The sequence below is a fragment of the Chiroxiphia lanceolata genome, chromosome 1, assembly GCF_009829145.1.
Source record: "Chiroxiphia lanceolata isolate bChiLan1 chromosome 1, bChiLan1.pri, whole genome shotgun sequence".
NCBI classification, from domain to species: domain Eukaryota; kingdom Metazoa; phylum Chordata; class Aves; order Passeriformes; family Pipridae; genus Chiroxiphia; species Chiroxiphia lanceolata.
The window spans coordinates 156,101,198-156,122,017 of NC_045637.1; the positions used below are offsets into that span (position 1 = coordinate 156,101,198).

The 20,820-nt window shown below is 60.3% G+C and overlaps 1 protein-coding gene across 3 annotated transcripts in view; it reads left to right on the forward strand.

Moving 5' to 3' along the window:
• The window catches only part of AGAP3 (ArfGAP with GTPase domain, ankyrin repeat and PH domain 3), a 108,893-nt gene that overhangs the window by 13,115 nt on the left and 74,958 nt on the right, over positions 1-20,820 (forward strand). Inside the window, exon 1 of one of the 3 annotated variants that reach the window (XM_032683103.1) lies at positions 17,229-17,712. The exons of the other annotated variants lie outside the window; for them this stretch is intronic. Within the exon in view, the coding sequence (XP_032538994.1) occupies positions 17,229-17,712 (484 nt within the window). Of the gene's footprint in view, positions 1-17,228; positions 17,713-20,820 lie in introns of those variants that run through there. 3 annotated transcript variants of the gene reach the window in all.

Genomic DNA, 20,820 nt, shown 5'->3' on the forward strand with positions numbered 1-20,820 from the left:
TCTGACTGTCCTGGTGTTCCCAGTGTTTGCCGCTTTGCCTGCCTCAGACCTGGCATAGCAAGAGCATTTTCCCAGTTGTGTGGAGCTTCCCAGCATCACTGGGATGGCCCCAGGGGTCACTGAAATCCTCTTGCCTGTTGGCCTGGATCTCTGGCTCTTCTGAGCCTGGTCCTGTAGCCAGTTCTTACTGTCTTTACTGTTACTGACTTTGCAAAGTGTTGATTGATAGAGGGAATGTCGTGTGGGAATGAGTCACGTGGCCATGGAAACATGAACAGAGTTGTCTGTGTCGTGGAACCACGGAGCAGTTTGGGCTGCAGGGACCTTCGAGGTCATCCAGTCCAACCCTGTGTCAGCAACACCTGAACCACCTGGAGGAGTGGGATCAGCTGTAATGTGAGTTGTTGTTTAAAACATCCAATTCCATTGACTCCGACCCCTTCCCAGGGACTGGTGTCAGCAAGGGCTGCCTGAGGGTCAGGGGGATACAAGGTCACTTTGCTCTGTTCCAGGCATTCCTGAAGATCTCCATTATTTCAATATTTATTAAAAATTAGCATAAGCAAGAGTGTGAGCTAGCTCTTCTTCACTCTTCTTCACTCTTCCTCACTCTTCCTCACTCTTCCTCACTCTTCCTCACTCTTCCTCACTCTTCCTCACTCTTCCTCACTCTTCCTCACTCTTCCTCACTCTTCCTCACTCTTCCTCACACCATTGCATTCAAGTCTGTGCCTTTAAATTAAAGTTACATTGTTTTAATGACATTTTAAGGATTGTTTCTGTTAATGGTTTTGCCGTTCTGCATTGGTCTGTGTTTGCTTTTCCCCGGTGTTTGGGTGTGAGGCCCGGCAGCCCCCGGGCCCAGGAGGGAGCCGTGCCCCCCATGCAGGTCCGTGCTCTGCACAGCCGCTTCCTGCTGCTCTCAGCATTGTTACAGACTCCTTTTCCTGAAGGCTTCAGCTTCCTACACCATTTTTGATACTTCCTGCGTTCAAGATCACATTGACATCTGTTTCCTCCTCTTTCTTCCCACTTCTTACCCTTTTTTGGGCAGTTTGGATGTCCCTCGCCTCCAAGCTGGTTCAGGGCTTTTAGTAGAATTGTTGTCCTGGTGTTTTTATGGAGTGTTGGGATTTGGGCTGTCTGATAAATTATTGTGGAAATGTGAAAAACCAAACCACAACAAAGCCCCAAACCCCATTTTAGAATCACAGAATGGTTTGAGTTGGAAGGGACCTTAAACCCCATCCTATTCCACCCCCTGCTATGGGCAGGGACATCTTCCACCAGCCCAGGTTGCTCCAAGTCCCATCCAACGTGGCCTTGGACACTTTCAGGGATGGGGCAGCCACAGCTTCTGTGGGAAAACCCAGTTTGTCCCTGCCTTCCTCCCCGGGTGCCAGGTCCTGCTGCTGCTCCCCTGTTGTCCCTGGCTCTCACCGGGCCCGCCGGGCTCTCGGAGCACTGGCCCAGCCCCACGTCCCCTCCTCTCCTTGAGCTAATTGTGCCGGTCCCAGAGCGCGTCGGTGCTGCCAGATTTAGGTGTCACACTAAAATAAGTGCAGTCAGTGAGAATTTGGGTTACTTTATTGCTGAAGTAGGTGTTGGGTGGCTTCCTCCAGGTGAGGAGGCCACAGTGGTCAGAGAGACCGGGCAGGTCAGGTCCCCTTGGTCCCCCCAGTCCCCCCACACTGAGGGGCACATCCCTGTCCCCTGGCACTGCCTGCACCCGGGAACATGCTTCACACAAGGGGAAACAGACTCCAGCTGCTCCAGGGGAGGTTTAGGTTGGATATTGGGAAAATTTCTTCATGGAAAGGGCTGTCCAGCCCTGGCACAGGCTGTCCAGGGCAGTGGTGGAGTCCCCATCCCTGGAGGGATTTAAAAGCCATGTAGATGTGGCACTTGGGGACATGGCACCACGGTGGGTGGTCTTGGCAGTGCTGGAGGAGCAGTTGGACTCAATTGTCTCAGAAGGCTTTTCCAACCTTAATGATTCCATGATTCCTTGATTCCATGACAGGCCATGCTCCTGGCACAGCCTGGCCATCAGGCTGCCCCATGCCCCGGGCAGGGGGTATTGGGACCGAGGACGGGGGGTCTATGGGGCACTGGGTGAGCCCCGGACTGGCCCCGGAGCCAGCGGGGGTGGCAGGTATGGTCAGGCTGAGGGCTCACCTGATCTGCCACGGGGAGGGATCCGCAGCAGGGCCACCCGTGTGTCTGGGGACAGGCACAGTGCCCCTGTCAGCATGTCTGGAGCAGCGCTGGCAGCCCGGGAGACCCCTGCCTATGCCCCTGCCCCTGCCCCTGCCCGGTCAGTGCTCTCCCGACGCCGGGGCCCCCGGGGAGCCGCCGGCAGCAGCACGTCCAGGAGCAAACCCGCAGCTGGAGCGGCCGCATGTGCCGGCCGCATCCGTGGGCCCGCAGCGCCGTGTCCGAGGTGAGTCACCGGCCACGCTGTGACTCAGCCGAGACTCCCCCGAGCGCTGGCTCCGCGCCTGAGTCACTGCGCTGCCGGCGAGCTGAGCACCCGCCGCTGCCCCCCGGCCAAGGGCTGTCAGTCCCACCCTGCTGAGGCTGTCAGTCCCACCCTGCTGAGGCTGTCAGTCCCACCCTGCTGAGGGTGTCAGTCCCCTGCCTGCCCAGGGCTGCCAGCCCCCACTCCCTGCATGGGCAGGCTGCAGGCAGGATTGGGAAGGATGGAGGAGGAGCCCAGCCTTCCCCCAGCTGCTGGAGCTACGGGGTGCGGGGTCCCAGTGTGGGTGTGGGGTGAGCCCTGGGTCGGTGTAACCTTGCTGGGTGTCCTGGCAGTGTCCCGACAGCGTGTCCCCTCTGCAGGAACTCCCCAGTCCCACGTGTGGTGTGGTGGGGCCACCTGTGTGACACGAGGAGCTCGGGGGGTGAGCGTGGGGCTCAGGGTGCTCACGGGCTCCCTGTGCAGAGCAGCAGGAGGGACCCGGGGTCGCAGCAGTGCTTCCTGCTGGTACCTGTCTGTGCAGGCAGTCTGGGTGGGCAGGTGTGCAGCTGTGCCCCGGGGAGTTCTCTTCAGAGGCTGGAAGAGAGTCTGGCCTGGAGCACACCCGGCTGTCACGGAGATCAGCTGTAGATGTAGTTTCAGCCCTGGAGCTTTGCCAGCTCAAGGGTGGGGATGGCTTCACGTGAGCTCCTGCTGGAGCAGACGCTTGCCCTGTCCCACAGCCTCTAGCGTAGAAAATGATTTCTCTCCAGCTTCCCCTGGTCTCAGAGCAGGGCTGGGATTTCTGTGGGTGGGAAGTTGTTCTCCTCGAGGCTGGACTTTGGTGTCCTGACCCCCAAGGAAGGGCTTTAGGAGTGTGGCTGTAATCATGGCAGGAGCATGGCTCGTGCACAGGTGTCCAGGCATGGGCAAGGCAGTGGAATGCACGTGCCATGGAAAATTTCCATCAGCATGTTGCCTGTTGGTCCGTGTGGTGGTACATGATCAGAGCTTGGCCGAGCAATTTCAATCCTTGGATTGGGCATAAAGACCAGGAGAGGCTCCTTGTGCTGGTCCTGTCAGCTAAAGGTCCTGCTGACCGCAGTAGGGCCAAGACGTGGAGCACCCAGGGGGGATTTTGGGGCAGCAACCCCTCAAGATAGTTCCCTGGCTGAGCAGAAGCAGAGGGACAGCTCTTCTCCCCTCTTCTGGGAGATGGATTTGTGTAACCCGAGGGCTTGCTGGGCATAGGGAGCTCCCCTGATCTACCTCAGCATCCTTGGTGATGCTCCCATGATGGCAGCTTTCGCCGTGGTGTTTTGCAGACCCAAGATACGTGTCTTGGGAGGCTTGTGGTGCTGCCAAGTCCTTCCCAGCCTTGCTTTCAGGAAAGGCTCGTGGCTGCACGGTGGAGTGATGACAGTGGGACAGGGTACCCTGTGCCAGCGATGGTAATTGTCAGCTCTGCGCTGTCCTCGGGCTGACCAGAACCACTGCGGTGCTTTGCTGTGCCAGGGGAAGGGGAGGCACTGGCTGGTCCTTCCCATAGTGCCTGGAGCCATTCTCTGAGTGACTCAGGAGCACATAAAGCCTTTTCCTGCTGCTGAGGCACCGGGGAAGCCTTGGTCAGCAGGATCGCTGCACGTCCTCCAGGATCAGCTGCCAACGGACAAGCTGGCACTGGACGGAGCCACCATCAGCCGGGAGCTTCTGCCTCCTGACGCGCTGACGTGGGAGAGACTGGAAACCCAGCTGGGAGAGACTGGAAACCCAGCTGGGAGAGACTGGAAGCCCAACTGGCTGCTGAGGGAAGCAGGAGCAAACACTCGAGTGTGGCCGGGAGCGGGGTGGTGGTGTGGGCAAGCACCGTCCCCTCTCGTGGCACTGGGGACGGGAGTGTCATGGGTTTAACAGTTAAATTCCCGATGTTGCTAATTGTCATTACACCGAAGTCTCTAATTCTGCTGTTTCCATGGAAATAGAACGATCTTGTGATTAAGATGTGAGGCTGAGGTGGCAGCGCTCTGGTCCTTCGGAGCTGCAGGGCCTTGTTCACTCCCACGATCGTGTCTGTCTGTGAGGGGAGATGTACACCTACCCTTGCACAGGAATCCAGGCACCTGCCCTCAGAAAGGTGTCCAGAACCCCCTGCCTCGCCCTGAGGATCCTGGCAGAACCTACTCAGGTGCCTCAAGGGACAGCATTGGTTGTGCCATGTCAGCTGAGTGGGCTGTCACCAATGGGAGATGTGGGATCCAAGAGTTGGGGAAGTTGGCAAACACGGTGTCAGGTGGCTTGGATGGAGGTGATGCCACCCGAGTCAGCTCCCCCGGGCTCCTCGTCATCGGTCTCAGGTTGAAGTAGGAGTGAGAAGTAGGTTGGGTGACTTGGGCACTAAAAGTGCTGATTTCTCTCCATGCTGTGGGAGAGCCGAGGGTGCTGGATCAGATGCAGAGCTGTTAAACCACAGATGGTTGGAGTTCAGCTTGAGAGAAGGAGGAGGAAGAGTTGCAAGGGGACCCACTTTAATTCTGGCAGCCTCCTGCGTAGGGTGGTGGTGCCGAGGGGACACGGGGCTGGTGGGGCTCAGCAGAGCCTCTTCCTGCAGAGTTGCCTGGGGAAACCAGCCTCTGCAGAGCAGAACCATTCTTGGGGGGCTGGGGCAGCAGGGATTTGCAGCCCACCTCTCCCAAGTCCCCCAGCTGCCTTACCTGACCGAGGTGTTTCTGCTGCTTCCATCTCAGGTGATGCCTTGGGCTGACATGGAGGATACTGCAGCTGGTGTGGTCATAGAACCCAGAATGGTTTGGTTTGAAAGGGCCCTTAAAGCCCATCCAGTGCCACCCCCTGCCATGGGCAGGGACACCTTCCACTAGCCCAGATTGCTCCAAGGCCCCATCCAACCCGGCCTTGAACACTTCCAGGGGTGGGGCAGCCACAGCTTCTCTGTGCAACCTGTGCCAGGGCCTCACCACCCTCACAGCCAAGAATTCCTTCCCAATATCCCATCAACCCTGCCCTCTGGCAGTGGGAAACCATTCCCCCATGTCCTGTCCCTCCATTCCTTGTCCTCAGTCCCTCTCCAGCTCTCCTGGAGCCCCTTTAGGCCCTGCAAGGGGCTCTCAGCCCTGGATCCTTCTCTTCTCCAGGGGAACCCCCCCAGTTCTCCGAGCCTGGCTCCAGAGCAGAGGGGCTCCAGCCTTTGGAGCATCAACTTGGTGGTCTCCAGGGGATGGAGGTAGGTCCAGTCCCACAAAAACCAAATATCTGAGTCCTCCGGTGTATTTGCTGCCTTGGGAGAGCTGTGCTGGGCTGGTGGGTTCAGTCAAATCATCTTGCTTATGGTGGGGTACATGTCGTGGTGGAAGATCAGCAGGGAGGAGGATTCCATCCCCTCCTGGGACCTGCTCCTGTGGCTTTGGATACCAAGACATCACATAGGTACAGGGAGTGCAACAGGTATGTGTACTCTCTGTGTGAGCCCTTGTTCCCCTGTTGTTTTTCCGTATTTCTGCCCTTCCTGGCTTTCCTGTCAGGGAAAAGGATCACATATAGCACAGGGGAAGGTGCGTTCGAGTTCGGTGCAGACTGGGTGACACCCCAGTTCAGAGGCTGGAGACTGCTGGTGAACTGTGGGGCAGAGTCCACAGCTCCATGGATTCAGCTGGGAAGGGCTTGTTTCTAGCAGAGGGATCTTGCTGTAGAAATGCTGGGGCTGGAGATGCAGGAAACACTTGCTGGGCCCCGAGCAAAGCACACTGTGGCTTGGCAGATCAAAGTCTGGAGCGCTGGGCTCCAGCCCGGAGCTGGGAGGTCGATCAGCTCCTCAATCCCTCACTCAAAGCTGGAAAAATGTACAGCTTTGGCCAAGCTGCTGTGTTTTTCCCTAACCTTCTTTTTGGAAGTGTCTGAATTGCTTTTGCTGAAACTTCTATAAATACCAGCCCAATGCGGCGGGTGAGCGTGGAAAATGTCAGTGGGAGTGTGGGTTTGGCAGGGTTTGGCAGCCCCAGGCTGCCGTGGGGACAGTGTGACAGCCCCAACCACGGCACTGCCGGCGGCTCGGCGTGCGCACACGGGGGGCACGGGGAGAGGGGCGAGGGGAGCCCCCTCCTCTGCCACTGCCCAGGGGGCTCCAGGGGCTCCTCTGCCCCCAGCCCGGCCTCTGCTGCTGCCCCACTGCCCCCGGGGCCGGGCTGTGCCTTCCTGCTCCCAGCTCAGAACTATTCCCAAGCCCAAAGCTACATCTCGTGTTTCCGTAGCCTCGCACGGAGCTTTTGTCCTTGAATTTGAGCAGTCATCCTCTGAGTGCTGCCACAGCCCCGACGAGGCGTTTCACAGTGATGCTGTATGGGAAGAAACCTCCTTCTGTTTTGGACCTGCCTAATTGGATGTGGTGTCCCCAAGTTTCTGTTTCGAAAGGAACAGTGAACAAATTGTTCCCTGGTGGCCTCTTCCTTTCTTCTCCTGGCATGGAAGGCTTCACTCCCCCTCTGCCATCTTCCTTTCCAGGCTCCCTGTGCAGAAGCTGTTCTATCCTGTCAGTCATCTCCAGCCCCTCTCAGCACCTTTTCAAGTTCCCTCCCATCTGTTTTGGAGACCCAGGTCAGAAGTGCTGGGGAGGCTGAGGACTGTGGGTCAGGGTGAGAGCATCAGAGTATTCCCTGTCTTGTTCTCCATCCTTCCCCTAGTCATGGCTGGTACCCTCTTTGCTCTTTGCTGCTGAGCAGTGAACTGACATTCACAGAATCATGGAATCATGGAAGGGTTTGAGTTGGAAGAGACGTTAAAGCTCACCTGGTTCCATTCCCTGCTGTGGGCAGGGACATTTTCCACTAGACCTGGTTGCTCCAAGCCCCGTCCAACCTGGTTTTGAACACTTCCAGGGTGGGGCAGCCACAGCTGCTCTGGGAAATGTTTCCATGGAATTGTTGAGAATAATCCCAGGATTTCATCTGAATGATGAGAACTTGCAGCTTGTTCTTGCAGATTTAAAATCAGAATTGTTTGTTTCTGATGATCCCACTTTTCTTCGGTCACCTGCTGCTCTGCCACCTGGACACTCAGGATTTTAGGGTCCTTTTGCAAAGCTTTCTCTTTTTTTTTTGGTTTCTGCCACCCTGAGCAGCACTTTGAGCTGATGGGGTTTCCTTGGTTTGTGTTGTTCTCCCTGTGGCTGCTGCACACCCTGACTTGCTCTGTACCTTCCTCCCCTGCAGCTCTGGGGCTGCAGATGGGCCTGTGCTGCCGGCGAGAGCTGCGCACCCGGCCGGGTGGCAGAGCTCGCCGTGAGCCCAAACCTGGTCTTGAGCCCTGCTGGATCTTTCCCTGGTCCCAGGCTCCTTCCAGCCAGCGGCCGTTCCCTGGGTGTCCCCGGCCCGGGCAGGTTTCCTGTTTGCTGCCCTTCCAGCAGTGCAGCAGAGCTGTGCAGGCGCCTCCACTCAGGACGGAGTTCTCCCAGGGAGGGAGACCATGCTCTCTGCTCCTGGGGTGCACAGTGTGCTCCTGGGGTGCACAGTGTGCTCCTGGGGTGCACAGTGTGCTCCTGGGGTGCACAGTGTGCTCTTGGGGGGCACAGTGTGCTCTTGGGGGGCACAGTGTGCTCTTGGGGGGCACAGTGCGGTCCTGAGATGCACGGGATGGTCCCGGGGTGCACAGTGTGGTCCTGGTGACAGTGTTTGGGTGACACTCACCCATTGCTGTTCCATTTTGGAGGTTGGTGTCACTAAAGCCAAAAGACCAATAAAATGATGAGCCACAGGACTTGGGAGAGAGAACACAAATAGCAAACGCAGTAATTTCAAAGAATGTTGTGTTTGTGCCCAAACCACCCAAAGCCCTGTTAATGAGGGAAGCTGTGCCAACAGCCAGCCTGGCACACAGAGGGGGTGGTGCATCTGAACAGCAGGACTGGCACAGGATTGATCCTGAACAGGGGAAGAGTTGGTGTTATGGAACACAGACCAAGAGTGGAAGTGAGCAAAAGAAAGGGATGGGACAGAAGTGGCTGTTGGCGTCTAGCAGGACAGTGCCCATTGGGAATTGGGAGGTTTATTTGGAACAGGGATTTTTTTTAGCTATGGTGTTTGTCTGTGCTGGCTGAAACACAGGGAGTTGGGAGCTGTGCAGCATGAGCATCTCCATCTCTGCTTGGAGAGATGGAATCCTTTCTCTGGAATGGTTTGTCAGGGCTGAACAGCAGCTGCCAAAGGCAGGTGTTTTCAGATTCCCAGCTTTGGGCAGCTGGCACCTGGAGCCCTGGGAGCTGGCTGCAGAGCTCCCTGGGAGCTGGCTGTGAGAGGATGAGCAAGGCTGGAGTGGGCTGACGCTGTGCCAGCCTTCAGCAGGATCCGTGGATGACTCAGGTATTTAGGATACAGTTAGGCTGATATCGATCCCTGGGAAAGCAGTGGAGTGCCTGACATAATCCGAATTAGTGGAGAATTAAAGAAGGGAAGTGAGTGCCGAGTGACGTGGTTTGATGGGATCTGCTTTCCATGACACTGAGAACAGCTTCTGAGCAGAGGGATTAGTGAAAGGTGCTAATGATTTAATAACATTTTGAGGCTTCTTTGTGGTATTTGGGTTAGGCCAGAGTGACCTGAGGAAGGAACTGGAAGAGCCAAGGGTCAACATGAGACGTGTGGAGTAAGAACTGGGGCCTCAGTGTGTAGTTGTGAACACAAACTGCACTGGGGCAGGTTTGGGTGAATTCTGGGGATCCGTTCTTGCCTGAGAGCATTTAGTGTTTGTATCAGTTCCCAGAAAAGTCATCAAGAATGATTCCCCCCGCTGGATCCAGGGTGGTGTGAGGTGCCCAAACCCATCCCCTTCTGCCCCAGCCACAGGGGAAGTTGGTGTCAGTGCCGGTGGGGGGTTGAGGTTTCCCTTGGTGCTCTCAGTGGTCAGTCAGGCAGGGGCACTGCTGGGACTCGGTCAGGGAGCCGGGACCCCTCGGGCCATGCTGGGACTTGGTCAGGCAGTGGGGGCCCCTTGGGCCCTGTCAGGGCTCAGTGTTGGTGGGGAGACACGAAGCGAGGGTCAGCGAGGCCGGGGGTGTGGGCTGGGCAGAACAACGCGGGGACTGGTCCCTCCGGGTCCCTGGGGTGGGACGTGACATTCATTCCCGTTTGGGGGCATGAGCCCACACAGGCTGAGGCGTCTGTGGCTGCAGCAGGAGCCTTGTGAGATGGTGGGAACAGAGAGCCAGGTGTGAGACCTTCCGTCCCCCCCTCTGGCTGTAGCTTGTGGCTTTCGGTTTCTGGGTTTTTCTGCTGCCTGTGGTTGGTGGTTGGTCTCTGTGCAGAGGCCTCGGGGAGGAACCCAAAACGGCCAGGTTTGCCAGAGCTCAGCTCCCTGGGGTGCCGGGGTCTGCAAAGGTGAGCAGTGCTGGAGGTGGATGGCAGGGGGAGGCTGCTCCAGGGCTCTGTGCTCCACAGCGTGGGGCAGCTTCAGGGGTCAGAGCTGGAGCCCTTGTGCGAAAGTGGGAGCAGGAGGAAACACCAAACCCTCAGCCAGTCTGGAGCAGGGGCTCTGGCTCAGGACCCTCGTGGGCTGGGGCTGGCTCCATCTCCTCCAGACCCTGGGGGCAGCACCTGCTGTGTGAGTGGGTTCACTGAAATGGATGTTCTCACCTACAGCGTTTGTTGTGAAGGTGAGTGTCACGTGCCAGGTGACATCTCCATTCTTTAATGTCCCAAGGGTGATACTTCCTTCTCTAAATCCATTATTTGTGAGCACTGAAGCTCTGCCATGGGGTCTGGGGTCTGTCCACAGGGAGGAAGCTGGTTGGGTTTCCTGGAGAAGGTTGTTGGTGGCTGGAGTGCTGCAATCCCCCTGCTCCAGGTGGGATACAGGGGGATTACTAATGCTGTTCTCACCGCTGACTCTCGTTGTTTGTGGCAAAACAATCTCTGCCCGTGTGTGGATGCCATTAGTCACCACGCTCGCCTCAGGAGGATGACGAGGTGGGAGCAGCAGTAGCACAGCGTTTGTTGGGGTGCTCAGGCCCACGTGAGCATCTCGTGTTGTTGTCAGTCTCGGTAGCTTTTTAGCTTGTGTTTTGAAAATACTTCCTTTGCTCCTCTATTGTTCCTGAGCAGATGCCTGAGGGAACAGGGCGAAAGGACAGGACCTTTTCGTGGCTTTGGTTGTTTTGCATGTTTTCCAGGGAGGGAGGAGCGATCTCAGAGAGCTTTGGGAAGCACTGTTGGGAACATCCCTTTGGGGCTCTGGGCTTCTCCGCTTTCCACAGAGCTCAGTGTCTCTCCAGTCCTACCATTTGCCGGGGGTCGGCTCTCCTCAGAATTCCTGTGCGCGTCGTTGGTGTCTGTGATGCCGTGTGCGCAGAGCCAGAAGGACCTGAGGACAGGTGTCTGTCTGGTCAGTGCACACTTGGCTTGGGGGGCTCAGGCTCCATCCACTGCTGAGGTGGGTCGGGGGGTTTGCATGTGGGTGCAGGAATGTCCTGTGTCTGCTGGGCATGCGAATGTGACGGGCATGTCTGAAGGAGCTCCACGGCCATATCTAAAGGACAGCTCCTGGGCCATCTTTTGCAGGCTGCTGTGGGGTCTCTGCCTTCTTATCAAGTTAGAAGACATTTTCCAGCTTCCTCCATCTCCTGCCCAGGAGGCCCTGTTCTCCTTCCAACCTCCACATGGATTTTTCTGTCCTCTGTGTCCCATTGCTGCACTGTTCACATCTTAGTTTCACCCCGTTGCTATTTTTCTTGTCTTTTCTCCTTTCCTCCCCTGCCTTTGGAATAAGGTGGAGGATTTTCACTGTTTAAATGATCATTATGGGAGGGATTTTAAAGCCAGGGTGAGGTTCAAGGACCAGAGGAGGTCTCCTTTAGTCCTCTAACCAAATTTTCACATGGTCTTTTGTCTTTGGATTTCAAAATCCCGAGGAGATTTCCCGATGTCTGACCTAATTATGCTAAGGCTGCTTGTACCTGCAGCCATTGCTGGAGTATCACCACTGAGGAGCTTGGGAATTGGGAACATCCTGGTGCCTGGGGACAGCCTGGTTCCGTGGGAATGTCCCTGTCCCTGGGAACATCCCAGTGCCTGGGGACAGCCCTGTGCCTGGGAGCAGCCTGGTGTGTGGCTGACAGCACGGCAGGACTGCCCATGCCCCAGAGTGCAGGTACCAGACTACCTGCACATTTAGTCAGGGTACTGGTATGAACGTTCCTGTTCACAGAAGAGCCTGGGGGTGGCTTGAGGAGCAGAAGTGATCGCTGCTACCTTGATCTTGTATTACACCCCACAGGTAACACCCTGAAGCGTTACCTTCCAGGACTTCCCTGTGGCACTGGGGTCTGGAATGGCTTAGGAAGTGTCATCTCTACATCTGTCTTGCAGCGTGTGGGTGCAGGATCTGCAGCACAGCTGCCCTCACAGGGTCCATGGCACGGCTGCTCTTGCCAGAGGGCTGGCAGCGATTTGGTGCTCAGCTTCTGTCCTTGGTGGGCAAGAGCGTGGCCGTCCCTGGGCGGAGGCTGTGCCCTGTTTGGGTGACATGGGCATGACCTCACCTGCGTGGGAGGGAGGCGTTTGCTTCAGTGCTGCATCCCGGGGTGGGGAGAAGGTGGCAATTTCCTCGTCAGCTGCTCGAGGTTTGCGGCAGGACCCGAGCTGGGGGTGCGCAGTGTGGGAGGAGGGAGGGAGCTGGTGCTGGAGTCGGCTCTCCTGTGCCTGCTGTTTACTTCCCAGCTGGTGTTAACTCTCTGCTGGCTGGGCCCGTTCCTCCTCTCCTTGGAAACTGGGGGGAACAAACTGCTCTGAGGCACCTCTTGCCTTGAAAAGTCAGTCAGCCTGTCAGATGTCAAACCTGGGGCTCTGCACTGAGAAGGGAGCACGGGGCAGGAGCAGGGCAGGGCACGGGGGTCCAGCTGGCAGTGAGGGCCTGCGTGGACCTTGGACCTGAAGCAGTGCCTCATGTCTTCGTCCCAACACCCTTGGCATGTGCAGGGGTTGAGGGGCAGGCAGGGGTTTGGCAGTGGAGAGGGTGAGGACATTGTCTCTTGTGAATGGGGTGGTTGGGGTGACCAGAGAAGGCTGTTGGGGTGGTTGAGGTGACCAGAAAGGGTTACCACAGTGGAGCTCTGTGGTGTGTGGTGCTGCTGTGCTGGGTGCTGAGCCCCACAGCAGTGCTGGCTGTGCTGGGTGCTGAGCCCCACAGCAGTACTGGCTGTGCTGGGTGCTGAGCCCCACAGCTGAGCCAAGAGCCTGTCGCAGGACTCAGTGTGAACGTGTCCCCCTGCTCAGGGCCAGGGAACGCCTCCGTCTCCTTCTCCCTCCTCCTGCCTGGGCTGAGGGCGGCTCTGTCCCGCCCCATGGGGCAGCAGGCAGGGCCTGGCCCCCTCCACCTCCTCCGAGTGACGGTGCTGTGACGCGGTGGCAGCGCGGGCTGTGACGCGGGGCTGCGGGGGCTGCGGCGCTGCACCCCACGGCCGGGTCGCCGAGCCTGCGCCCCTGGACGCTCCGGTTTGGCAGAGCCTCATCAGTATTCCTGGTGCATGGCCGAGCCAGCTGGAGCTGGTCTGCAGAGCCCGGCAGCTCCAGCACTGTCCTGGCACAGCGCTCGGGGTCCTCCTGCAGCCGCGGGGGCTCCGTCCGTGGCACTGCACGGAGCCCTCCTGCTCCGCTGCTCCGGCTGCAGGCGTGTGCTGGGGGTTCTGGGTGCCCCACAGCCTGATCACATGGGGCGGCCTGTCCTGCACCCTGTCCTGATTTTGTTCCTGGCTCTGGTGCTCAGCCTGGTCCCCTGCCCACGGTCTCTCCCCCCACACGTTCTGTGTGGGGCTGTTGGCCTCAGGCACTTGCAGCCCCGACAGCATGTAGGGCCTGGGGCTGGCTGGTATCTGTCGTGTGCTCCTGGTCTGCCTCTGGCATCTACCCACTGTGAGGGCACTGGGAACCTGCAGGGCCACCTGTGCTGGGAACCTCATCCCTCATCCCTGGCTGCCGAGGCAGTGCCAGTCCCTCATTCACACAGGATGTGTGGGGCTGCAGGGGGTCCCCAGACTCAGGCCCCTCTGCAGATGGACAGTACTTTCAAACCCAGGAGGGATGATGAGTGCAGGTGTCCCACCCTCCCGGCTGAGCATCCCCCTGACAACACAACCTGCATATCTGCAGACCTCCAGAGCAGCAATACCTGTTGGGTCTGGGGGAGCAGTAATACCAGTGCATTGGGTCTGGGGGAGCACAGGGATACCAGTGCCATGGGGTCTGGAGGAGCGCAGTGGAGCATTTGACCGTGGTTCAGACTCCTTTTCCATTTCGGAGCTCCACCCTGAACGTCTCACCAGCACCAGCCAGCACTGGAAAATTCCCTGGCTCTTGAACTCTTCCCGTGCAGCTGTTGTTGAGCCTTTCATGGATTATGTTAATTTCAGCCAGATGTTCATGCCATAATATTTGCACCATGCGTGTGACTCACAGGAGTGCTGGTAGGAGACCAACTTGCTTCTATCCCCAGGCACCTGCAATGGGTCAGATTGCCAAAGCCTGATGTCCGTGTTACTTCCTGGCTCTTGGAGATGCTTCTGGAGCCCTGCATGGCTCTGGTAGCTCCAGCTGAGCCGCTGCCCACCGGGTGGGTGAGCTGTCACCTGTCATTTGCGTTAGACACGCACACAGCACCAGTCCAACCCAGTGTGCTCGTGGCATGAACTGCTGGAGAAGAGATGTGTGAAGGCGTGTGGGGCGTTTCGGTGGTGGCTGTCTCCAAACTCTGGTGGCCTCTGGTCTTGTTCTCAGAGCAGTTCCTCCGCTGGTGGAGGGCTGGGGCAGCCAGAGCCCACGTTCTGCCGAGACCTGGTGGGGTTTGAGCCTGTCCGTGGGTGCAGATGCCCCGCAGCCCTTGGCCTCAGAACTTGGCACTGAGGCTCCATTTTAGTCTATTTCAGGTGTAGGAATAATGCAGAGGGGATCGTGTCAGTGCACATATCAGTGCACAGAGCGCATGGAAACCTGTGCCACAAAACAGCCTAATTAGGTAAAGACACCACTGTGCCATTACTGTGGTAAGGACCAGTATCTTACTGGGATGCAGCAGGACAGGTGTTGTACCTGTATTTCTTTTTGGGATGCTGGAGGCCCCAGCTGAGTGCTGTGCCTGCATTCTGGCTTTAAGAAAGGTGGTGACAAACTGCAGAGAATCAAGGGACGAGGACGTCATCAGCTGAGGAGAACTCTCTGTGTTTCTCAATAGGCTTAAGGGAGTTTTGGATGGGGTCACTGGAGGAGGAAAAGCTGGAGCAGCAAGGAGGGCACAGGACTGGAGAGGGTTGGGGAGGTCACAGTGGTGGGTCAGACAGACCCTGTCGGGGGGACCCAACATGTCTGGTCCCACCTTGGTGGGCAGCGTGTGGTGCATCATCTCTCCAGCAGACAATCTGTGCTTCAGCAACACCTCACAGCCAGAACCTGCCAGAATATTTTAAAAAGCTGAGACTCATGTGGAAGGGAAACCATCTGGTGCTGTCGGAGTACACGTTAAACCTAGGATTTGGGAAGGGATGAATATAGACAGTCCTGTCTCCCTGTAGGAACAACTTTGCATCCCTGGGAGCACAGAGCTGTGCTAGGCGTGGTGGGAAGGAGCTCACGAGCCTTCTGCCCTGGTTCCCTGCCCAGGCAGATACGTGTGCCTGAGGTGTCCCTGACAGGTCGGCTCTGACAGCCCAGTCCCTGTAGCCAGCCCCGTCGGGCGTTCAGTGCTTTGGAAGATGTTCCTTCATAATTGCTTCCTGCAGAATTCCTCGTCCTCGCTGCAGTGTGGCTGCTCCTGGAGACGGGGTGGCAGATGCTGTGGATGCGGGTCGGATCCAGTCTGGCAGCTCATGTGTTCCTGTGACCTTGGCACAGATGGCAGAGCTGCAGCTCTGGCGGGTTGTCAGGCACCTTCTGCTCAGTCCTGGGCATGGGTGCCCGTTGGCTTGGGAAGGAGGGGAGCAGCATGTGTCCATCTCTGCCCACAGAGCATGGCCATGGCATAGGGAGGGGCAGCTCTGAGCTGCTGCTCCGTGGGTCTGGCAGCGGGTACTGGGGAGGGGAACTGCCCGGGTAAGCTGGAACTGTCTGGCAGGTGTGAACACCCGAGGGAAGAGCAGGATGTGCAGCCTTGGGAGAGGCTCTGGGTGGGAGCTCTGCTCCCATGCACTGGCATGGGGGTCTATGGTATTGATGGGGTGGGAGGGAAGGCAGATGGTGGGACCTGTGGGCTTAGGAGAGGATGGAGAAGGGAGGGGAAGGGGCTTGGTTGAGGCGCCGGCTATGCTGTGGGGAGGGGAAGGACTGAAGGTGGGGTTTGGCTGTATCCCAGAGCTGGATGCCTCCGGAGAATTGGAGACTGTGGAGGAGGATGAGGGATCAAAGAGAGGGCAAAGTCCGACAAGGTGATGCTCCCAGTGCCGCTCCCGGTGCTGGTCCTGCCGGGATCCCGGTGCCACTCCCGGTGCTGGTCCTGCCGGGATCCCAGTGCCGGTCCTGCCGGTATCCCGGTGCCGCTCCCGGTGCGGGTCCTGCCGGGATCCCAGTGCCGGTCCTGCCGGTATCCCGGTGCCGCTCCCGGTGCGGGTCCTGCCGGGATCCCAGTGCCGGTCCTGCCGGTATCCCGGTGCCGCTCCCGGTGCCGCTCCCGGTGCCGCTCCCGGTGCCGGTCCTGCCGGGATCCCGGTGCCTCTCCCGGTGCCTCTCCCGGTGCCGCTCTCGGTGCCGCTCCCGGTGCCGGTCCTGCCGGGATCCCGGTGCCGCTCCCGGTGCCGCTCCCGGTGTCGCTCCCGGTGCCGGTCCTGCCGGGATCCCGGTGCCTCTCCCGGTGCCGCTCCCGGTGTCGCTCCCGGTGCCGGTCCTGCCGGGATCCCGGTGTCGCTCCCGGTGCCGCGGGCGCAGCGGCCAGCGTGGGCGCAGCGCCCCCTGGCGGACACGGCGGGCCCGTTCCCGGTCCCGGCCCCGGCGCTGCCCCGGCGGGGCCCGGCCCGGTCCCGTCCCAGCGCTCGGCGCTGCCCCGGCGGGGCCCGGACTGGCCCTGTCCCGGTGAGCGCCCCGCCCCGGCTCCGGGCTGGCCGGGCAGCGCCGTCGCTCCCCGGTGCGGGCTCTCCCGCGGGCACCGAGCGCGGCCGTGCGGCGACAGGGACCAGGGCCAGGGGCCAGGGCCAGGGACCAGGGACGGGCAGCCCCGGGACGGCTCCGCCGCCGCTGCCCGTCCCCCACGCTCGGTGCTGTCGGTGCCCGCGGAGGGCGCGGCGAGCGGGGCGGCCCCGGCCCCCGCCCCATCCCCATCGCGGCCCCGGCCCGTTCCGGGGCGGGCCGGCCCAGCCCCGCGCCGGCGGCGCCGAGCGCGGCCCGGACATGCGGGCGCGGCGTGGGAGCCCCGCGCCGGCGGCGGAGAGCGGCGGGCGCGGGGCCATGGGGCAGCCCCGCCGCTGACCATGGCCGAGGGCTGGCGCTGGGCCGGGCCGGGCCGGGGCGCCCCGCGGCCGAGCCCCCGCCGCGCCGTCAGCGTCTGCGAGTCGCTGGACCTGCAGGGCGTCCCCGCCGTCCAGGCCGCGCTCGGCGCCGCGCAGCAGCAGCGCCGGCGGCCCAAGAGCTTCTGCGCGGCGGGGAACGGGCTGCCCGGGGCGCTGCTCCCGCCGCCGCCCCCCGCCCGCGCCCGCGGCGGCCTCCTGGACCTGCTCCGGCTGCGCTCGCCGCGCAGGCAGAGCCCCGAGGGCGAGAGCGACGGCCCCGACGGGGCGCAGCGCCCGCGCCCCAGCAGCATGACCTTCCTGCCCACCGCCCGGCCGCCGCAGTCCGCCGAGAGCCCCGGCTTCCTCCGGGGCGGCTCCCTCTGGGGCAGCCGCCGCTGGAACCTTTTCGGGGGCAGCGGCTGGAGCGGCTCCAGCCCCAGGAAGAACTTCAGCTCCCTGCGGAAAAGCTTCAGCTTTCGCCTGCGCCGGGGCCACGAGCTGCGGCGGTCGGAGTCCGGGGGGCTCCTGCGCCCCGCGCGCCTTCGCACCAAGAGCGAGGGCGACGCCAGCTCCCTGCACACCTGCCCCAGCAAGCGGGACCTGCTCTACCCGGAGCTGGCCAGGGTTGGGGGCCGGCTGCCCACCGACCCCACACAGACAGGAGGACTCTGGAAACTCCTCACGAGCCGCTTCCGAAGGCGAGAGCGTGGCAGCGCTGGCAGCACGTGCCCCAAGGACCCCCACGGCGGTGTGGAGCCCATCCTCCTGGGAGGGGGCCCGCTGCGGGCGCTGGGTGAGTGAGCGCAGGAGCGGTGCTGGGCTGGTGAGAGCCCCCTGCACCTGTGAGACCTGCAGGGACAGGTTGCCGTGGCCTCTCCCAGCCGAGGTCTCGGGCTGGGCACGGGCACCTGGTTCTGTTCTGGTGCTCTGGGGTCTGTGCTTGGCTGCGGCGAGGTCGTGTGAGCATTCCTGGTGCCGTGGGGTCGGTGGTGCTGGAGCAGCTGTGGTGTAGCTGCCTGGGAGGAGATGCTCCAGGGTCCAGTTCCCTTGCTGGCCACACACCTGGGAGTCAAGCACATGTGTTCCATGTTCTTGCCCCAGTGGTTCCCAGCAAGTGCAGTGGCATTGGGAGAGCAGAAGCTCGGTGGGAGGGGAAGAGGGGTGCTGTTGGTGGGCTCCTGAGCAAGTGGGACCGTTTGGGAGGTTGCCAGAGCAGAGGTGTGGAGCAGCATGGGGGGTTGGGGAGCACAGAGATGGTCCTGCACCCCCCTCCTATGAGCAACTCCCTAGTGCCAGGCCATCCAGAGGATGCTCTGCTGGGATCATCCTTGGGGCTGAGTGGAGGCTGGATGTTTGTGAGCATGGGACACCCACTATGTGTGGGGCAGCCTCTGGAGAGCAGGGGTGGTAACCCCAGTGATGGCACAGGGGGACAGGACCCATGGTCCTCCCCAGGGAACCCACACTCGATGGGGACTGGCAGCTGAAGCAGCTCTCAGGTGCTCGATTCCAGTGTCTAGTGGGGGCTTCTCCAGCATCGGGGTTGTGTGGGGCCTCAGCCGGAGCTGCACGAGCTGTGCCTCTGTGCTCTGTCCCCTTCCCGGCCCTGTGGAAGGAGCTATGGGCGAGCCCTGCGCCCTGGCAGGGCTGGGAGGCGAGAGCAGCATCCACAGCTTTTTAAGGCATGGAACGTGCGGAGCTGGGGGCTGGGCTGGGCCCCGCCGCCCGCTCCCGGTGGGGCCTCGTCGGGTTCCATCGCTCTGCTCTGCGTCCGGACGTTGTAGAGGCAGTTCCGCACTTGGCTCGTGTGCTGGAGGGACAGCTTGGGGCTGGCAGGCTCCCTAGGGAACCCGCACGCTCCCGAGGAACCTGCACACTCCTGAGCCAGCGGCTGCCCAGGCAGCGTTGTGCCCAGAATACTCTCTGGGAGGGCTGGCCTGCAGGGACCAGCACTGGAGCAGCTCTGCTGCTGCCCAGGGAGCTCAGGGGGCTCCTTCCTCCAGCCCCTCGTGCCCTTGGGGCTCACTGTGCTCCAGGGGAAGGGTCTGGAGGCTCGGGTGGGTGCGAGGGCTGCCGTGTGCCACGAGGCAAAGGGCTGGGATGCTCTGTGCTTGCGGGGGGCCCCGCGCTGGCAGGGCAGCCCGGGCCGGGTGCCGGGTGCTGGCTGGGTGGCGGGAGGTTCCCAGGCGAGGGGAGGCTGCGCTCATGGCTGGGGAATGTGGGTGTATGCGGGCAGGGAGGGCTGGGCCCTGCCCCTGCAGCGGGGGGCCTGTTCCTGCTTGCCGGCAGCTTCCAGTGGGAGCTGCGCCAGCAGCAGCCGGCCCGGCAGCCGCACTCACAGAGGAGCAGCCAAGGCTGAGCACTCCATTGGTGTCTTTGCCCTCACCTGGCTGCTCCATGGAACAGGTAGGGGCTCCTGTTGGGCCCATCTGTGGGAGACCCTGCTGAGGATTCCATGGGGAGTGCTGGGGGGGGCTTGGGGCCCCTCCAGCTGTGACCAGCCAGATCATGCGGGACCACTGCTTGTCACAAGGGTTAGTGTTTGCCACCGTAGCTCGTGCTGGAAGCAGAGGCTCAGGGATGACCTTTCCAGGCTGCCCCTGGCACTGTGGCTCGTTGTGGTAGAGTGAGCCCTGCCCTGGGGCTGTAGAGCTCACGGTGGGTTTAGTCACTCTGAGAACACTATGCATTACCTGCAGGTACCTGCACAGCCCCTGTACCCACCAGACCTGTGTCCTCCTGCGGACAGTGAGGTGTGAAGAGACAGCAGTGAAGTCTGCAGAGCAAAGCAACTGCTGCTTGTCCTGTCTCATGCCCTGTCTCCCCATTGTGTCTCTGCTCAGCACGTTGGTCCCTGGGCCATGGCTCGCTCCAGCTGTGGGCCTCTGAGCCCCGGCTGGAGGAGCACAGCCTTAGTGCTGCTCTGGTGGAGCTGCTCAGGAGGTCTCATCTCTGCCCCATCCCTGTTCCAGCCTTGCAGGCCGATGGCATTCCAAACCTTCTTGACATCCCACAAACTTTGATGGTCTGTGCGGGTGCTACCCACCTTGCCCTGGGAAAGCTGCTGGTGCAGCCCCAACTCGCCCTCCCGGGGGGTGCAGCTGCAGCTGCGGTTATCAGCGCTTGGAAAAGCTGGATGTAGGAGTCCCGGCAGAGAGCCAAGCCAGCACTCTCCCTGTTTCCAGAACCTGGAGTGGTTTGTTTACAGCACGCTGCGATACCCACCCAGCACTGTGCTCTGCATCCAGACGTACCCACAGAGAGCCAGGAGGATGCTCTGAGTGCTGCTCCCAGCCCTGGAGGGGTTCGACTGGGATGGAGCACAGGGAGGGGTCATGGGGGATTTTCGGGGTTTGTTACCCAAAAAACATAAAGGGATGGTCTTTGTGTAACAGGCAAGGGAGGGCAACAGCCCTTGGGACTGGAGAGCAAAGTGAACATAGTCCAGCCAGCTCAGACTGACCCAGGTGATCGTGGTTGGTGGTTCAGAGGAATGTTTCTAGGTATCCAGGTATTGGCTGGTGCCGTTCCAAAGAGGCTCTCTAATAAGCATGGACTTGGGAAAACTGGACTTGTTAGGGATTGGAGTTGTCCCTGTGCATAGAGGGACTGTGTGAAGGGTACAGCATCTCTGATGGCTCAGGATGTGTTCCTCACCTAAGAGAATGGCCCGAAGTTGTGTCAGGGAGATCTAGGTTGGATCTCAGGAAAAGGTTCTTTTCCCAGAGGGTGGTCCGGCACTGAACAGGCTGCCCAGGGCAGTGGTCACCACCCCAAGGCTGACAGAGCTCAAGGGGCATTTGGACAATGCTCTCAGGGACACTGGGTGGGTTTGTTGGGGTGTCCTGGGTGTGACTGAGTTGGACTCAATGATCCATACGGCTCCCTTCCAGCTCAGGAT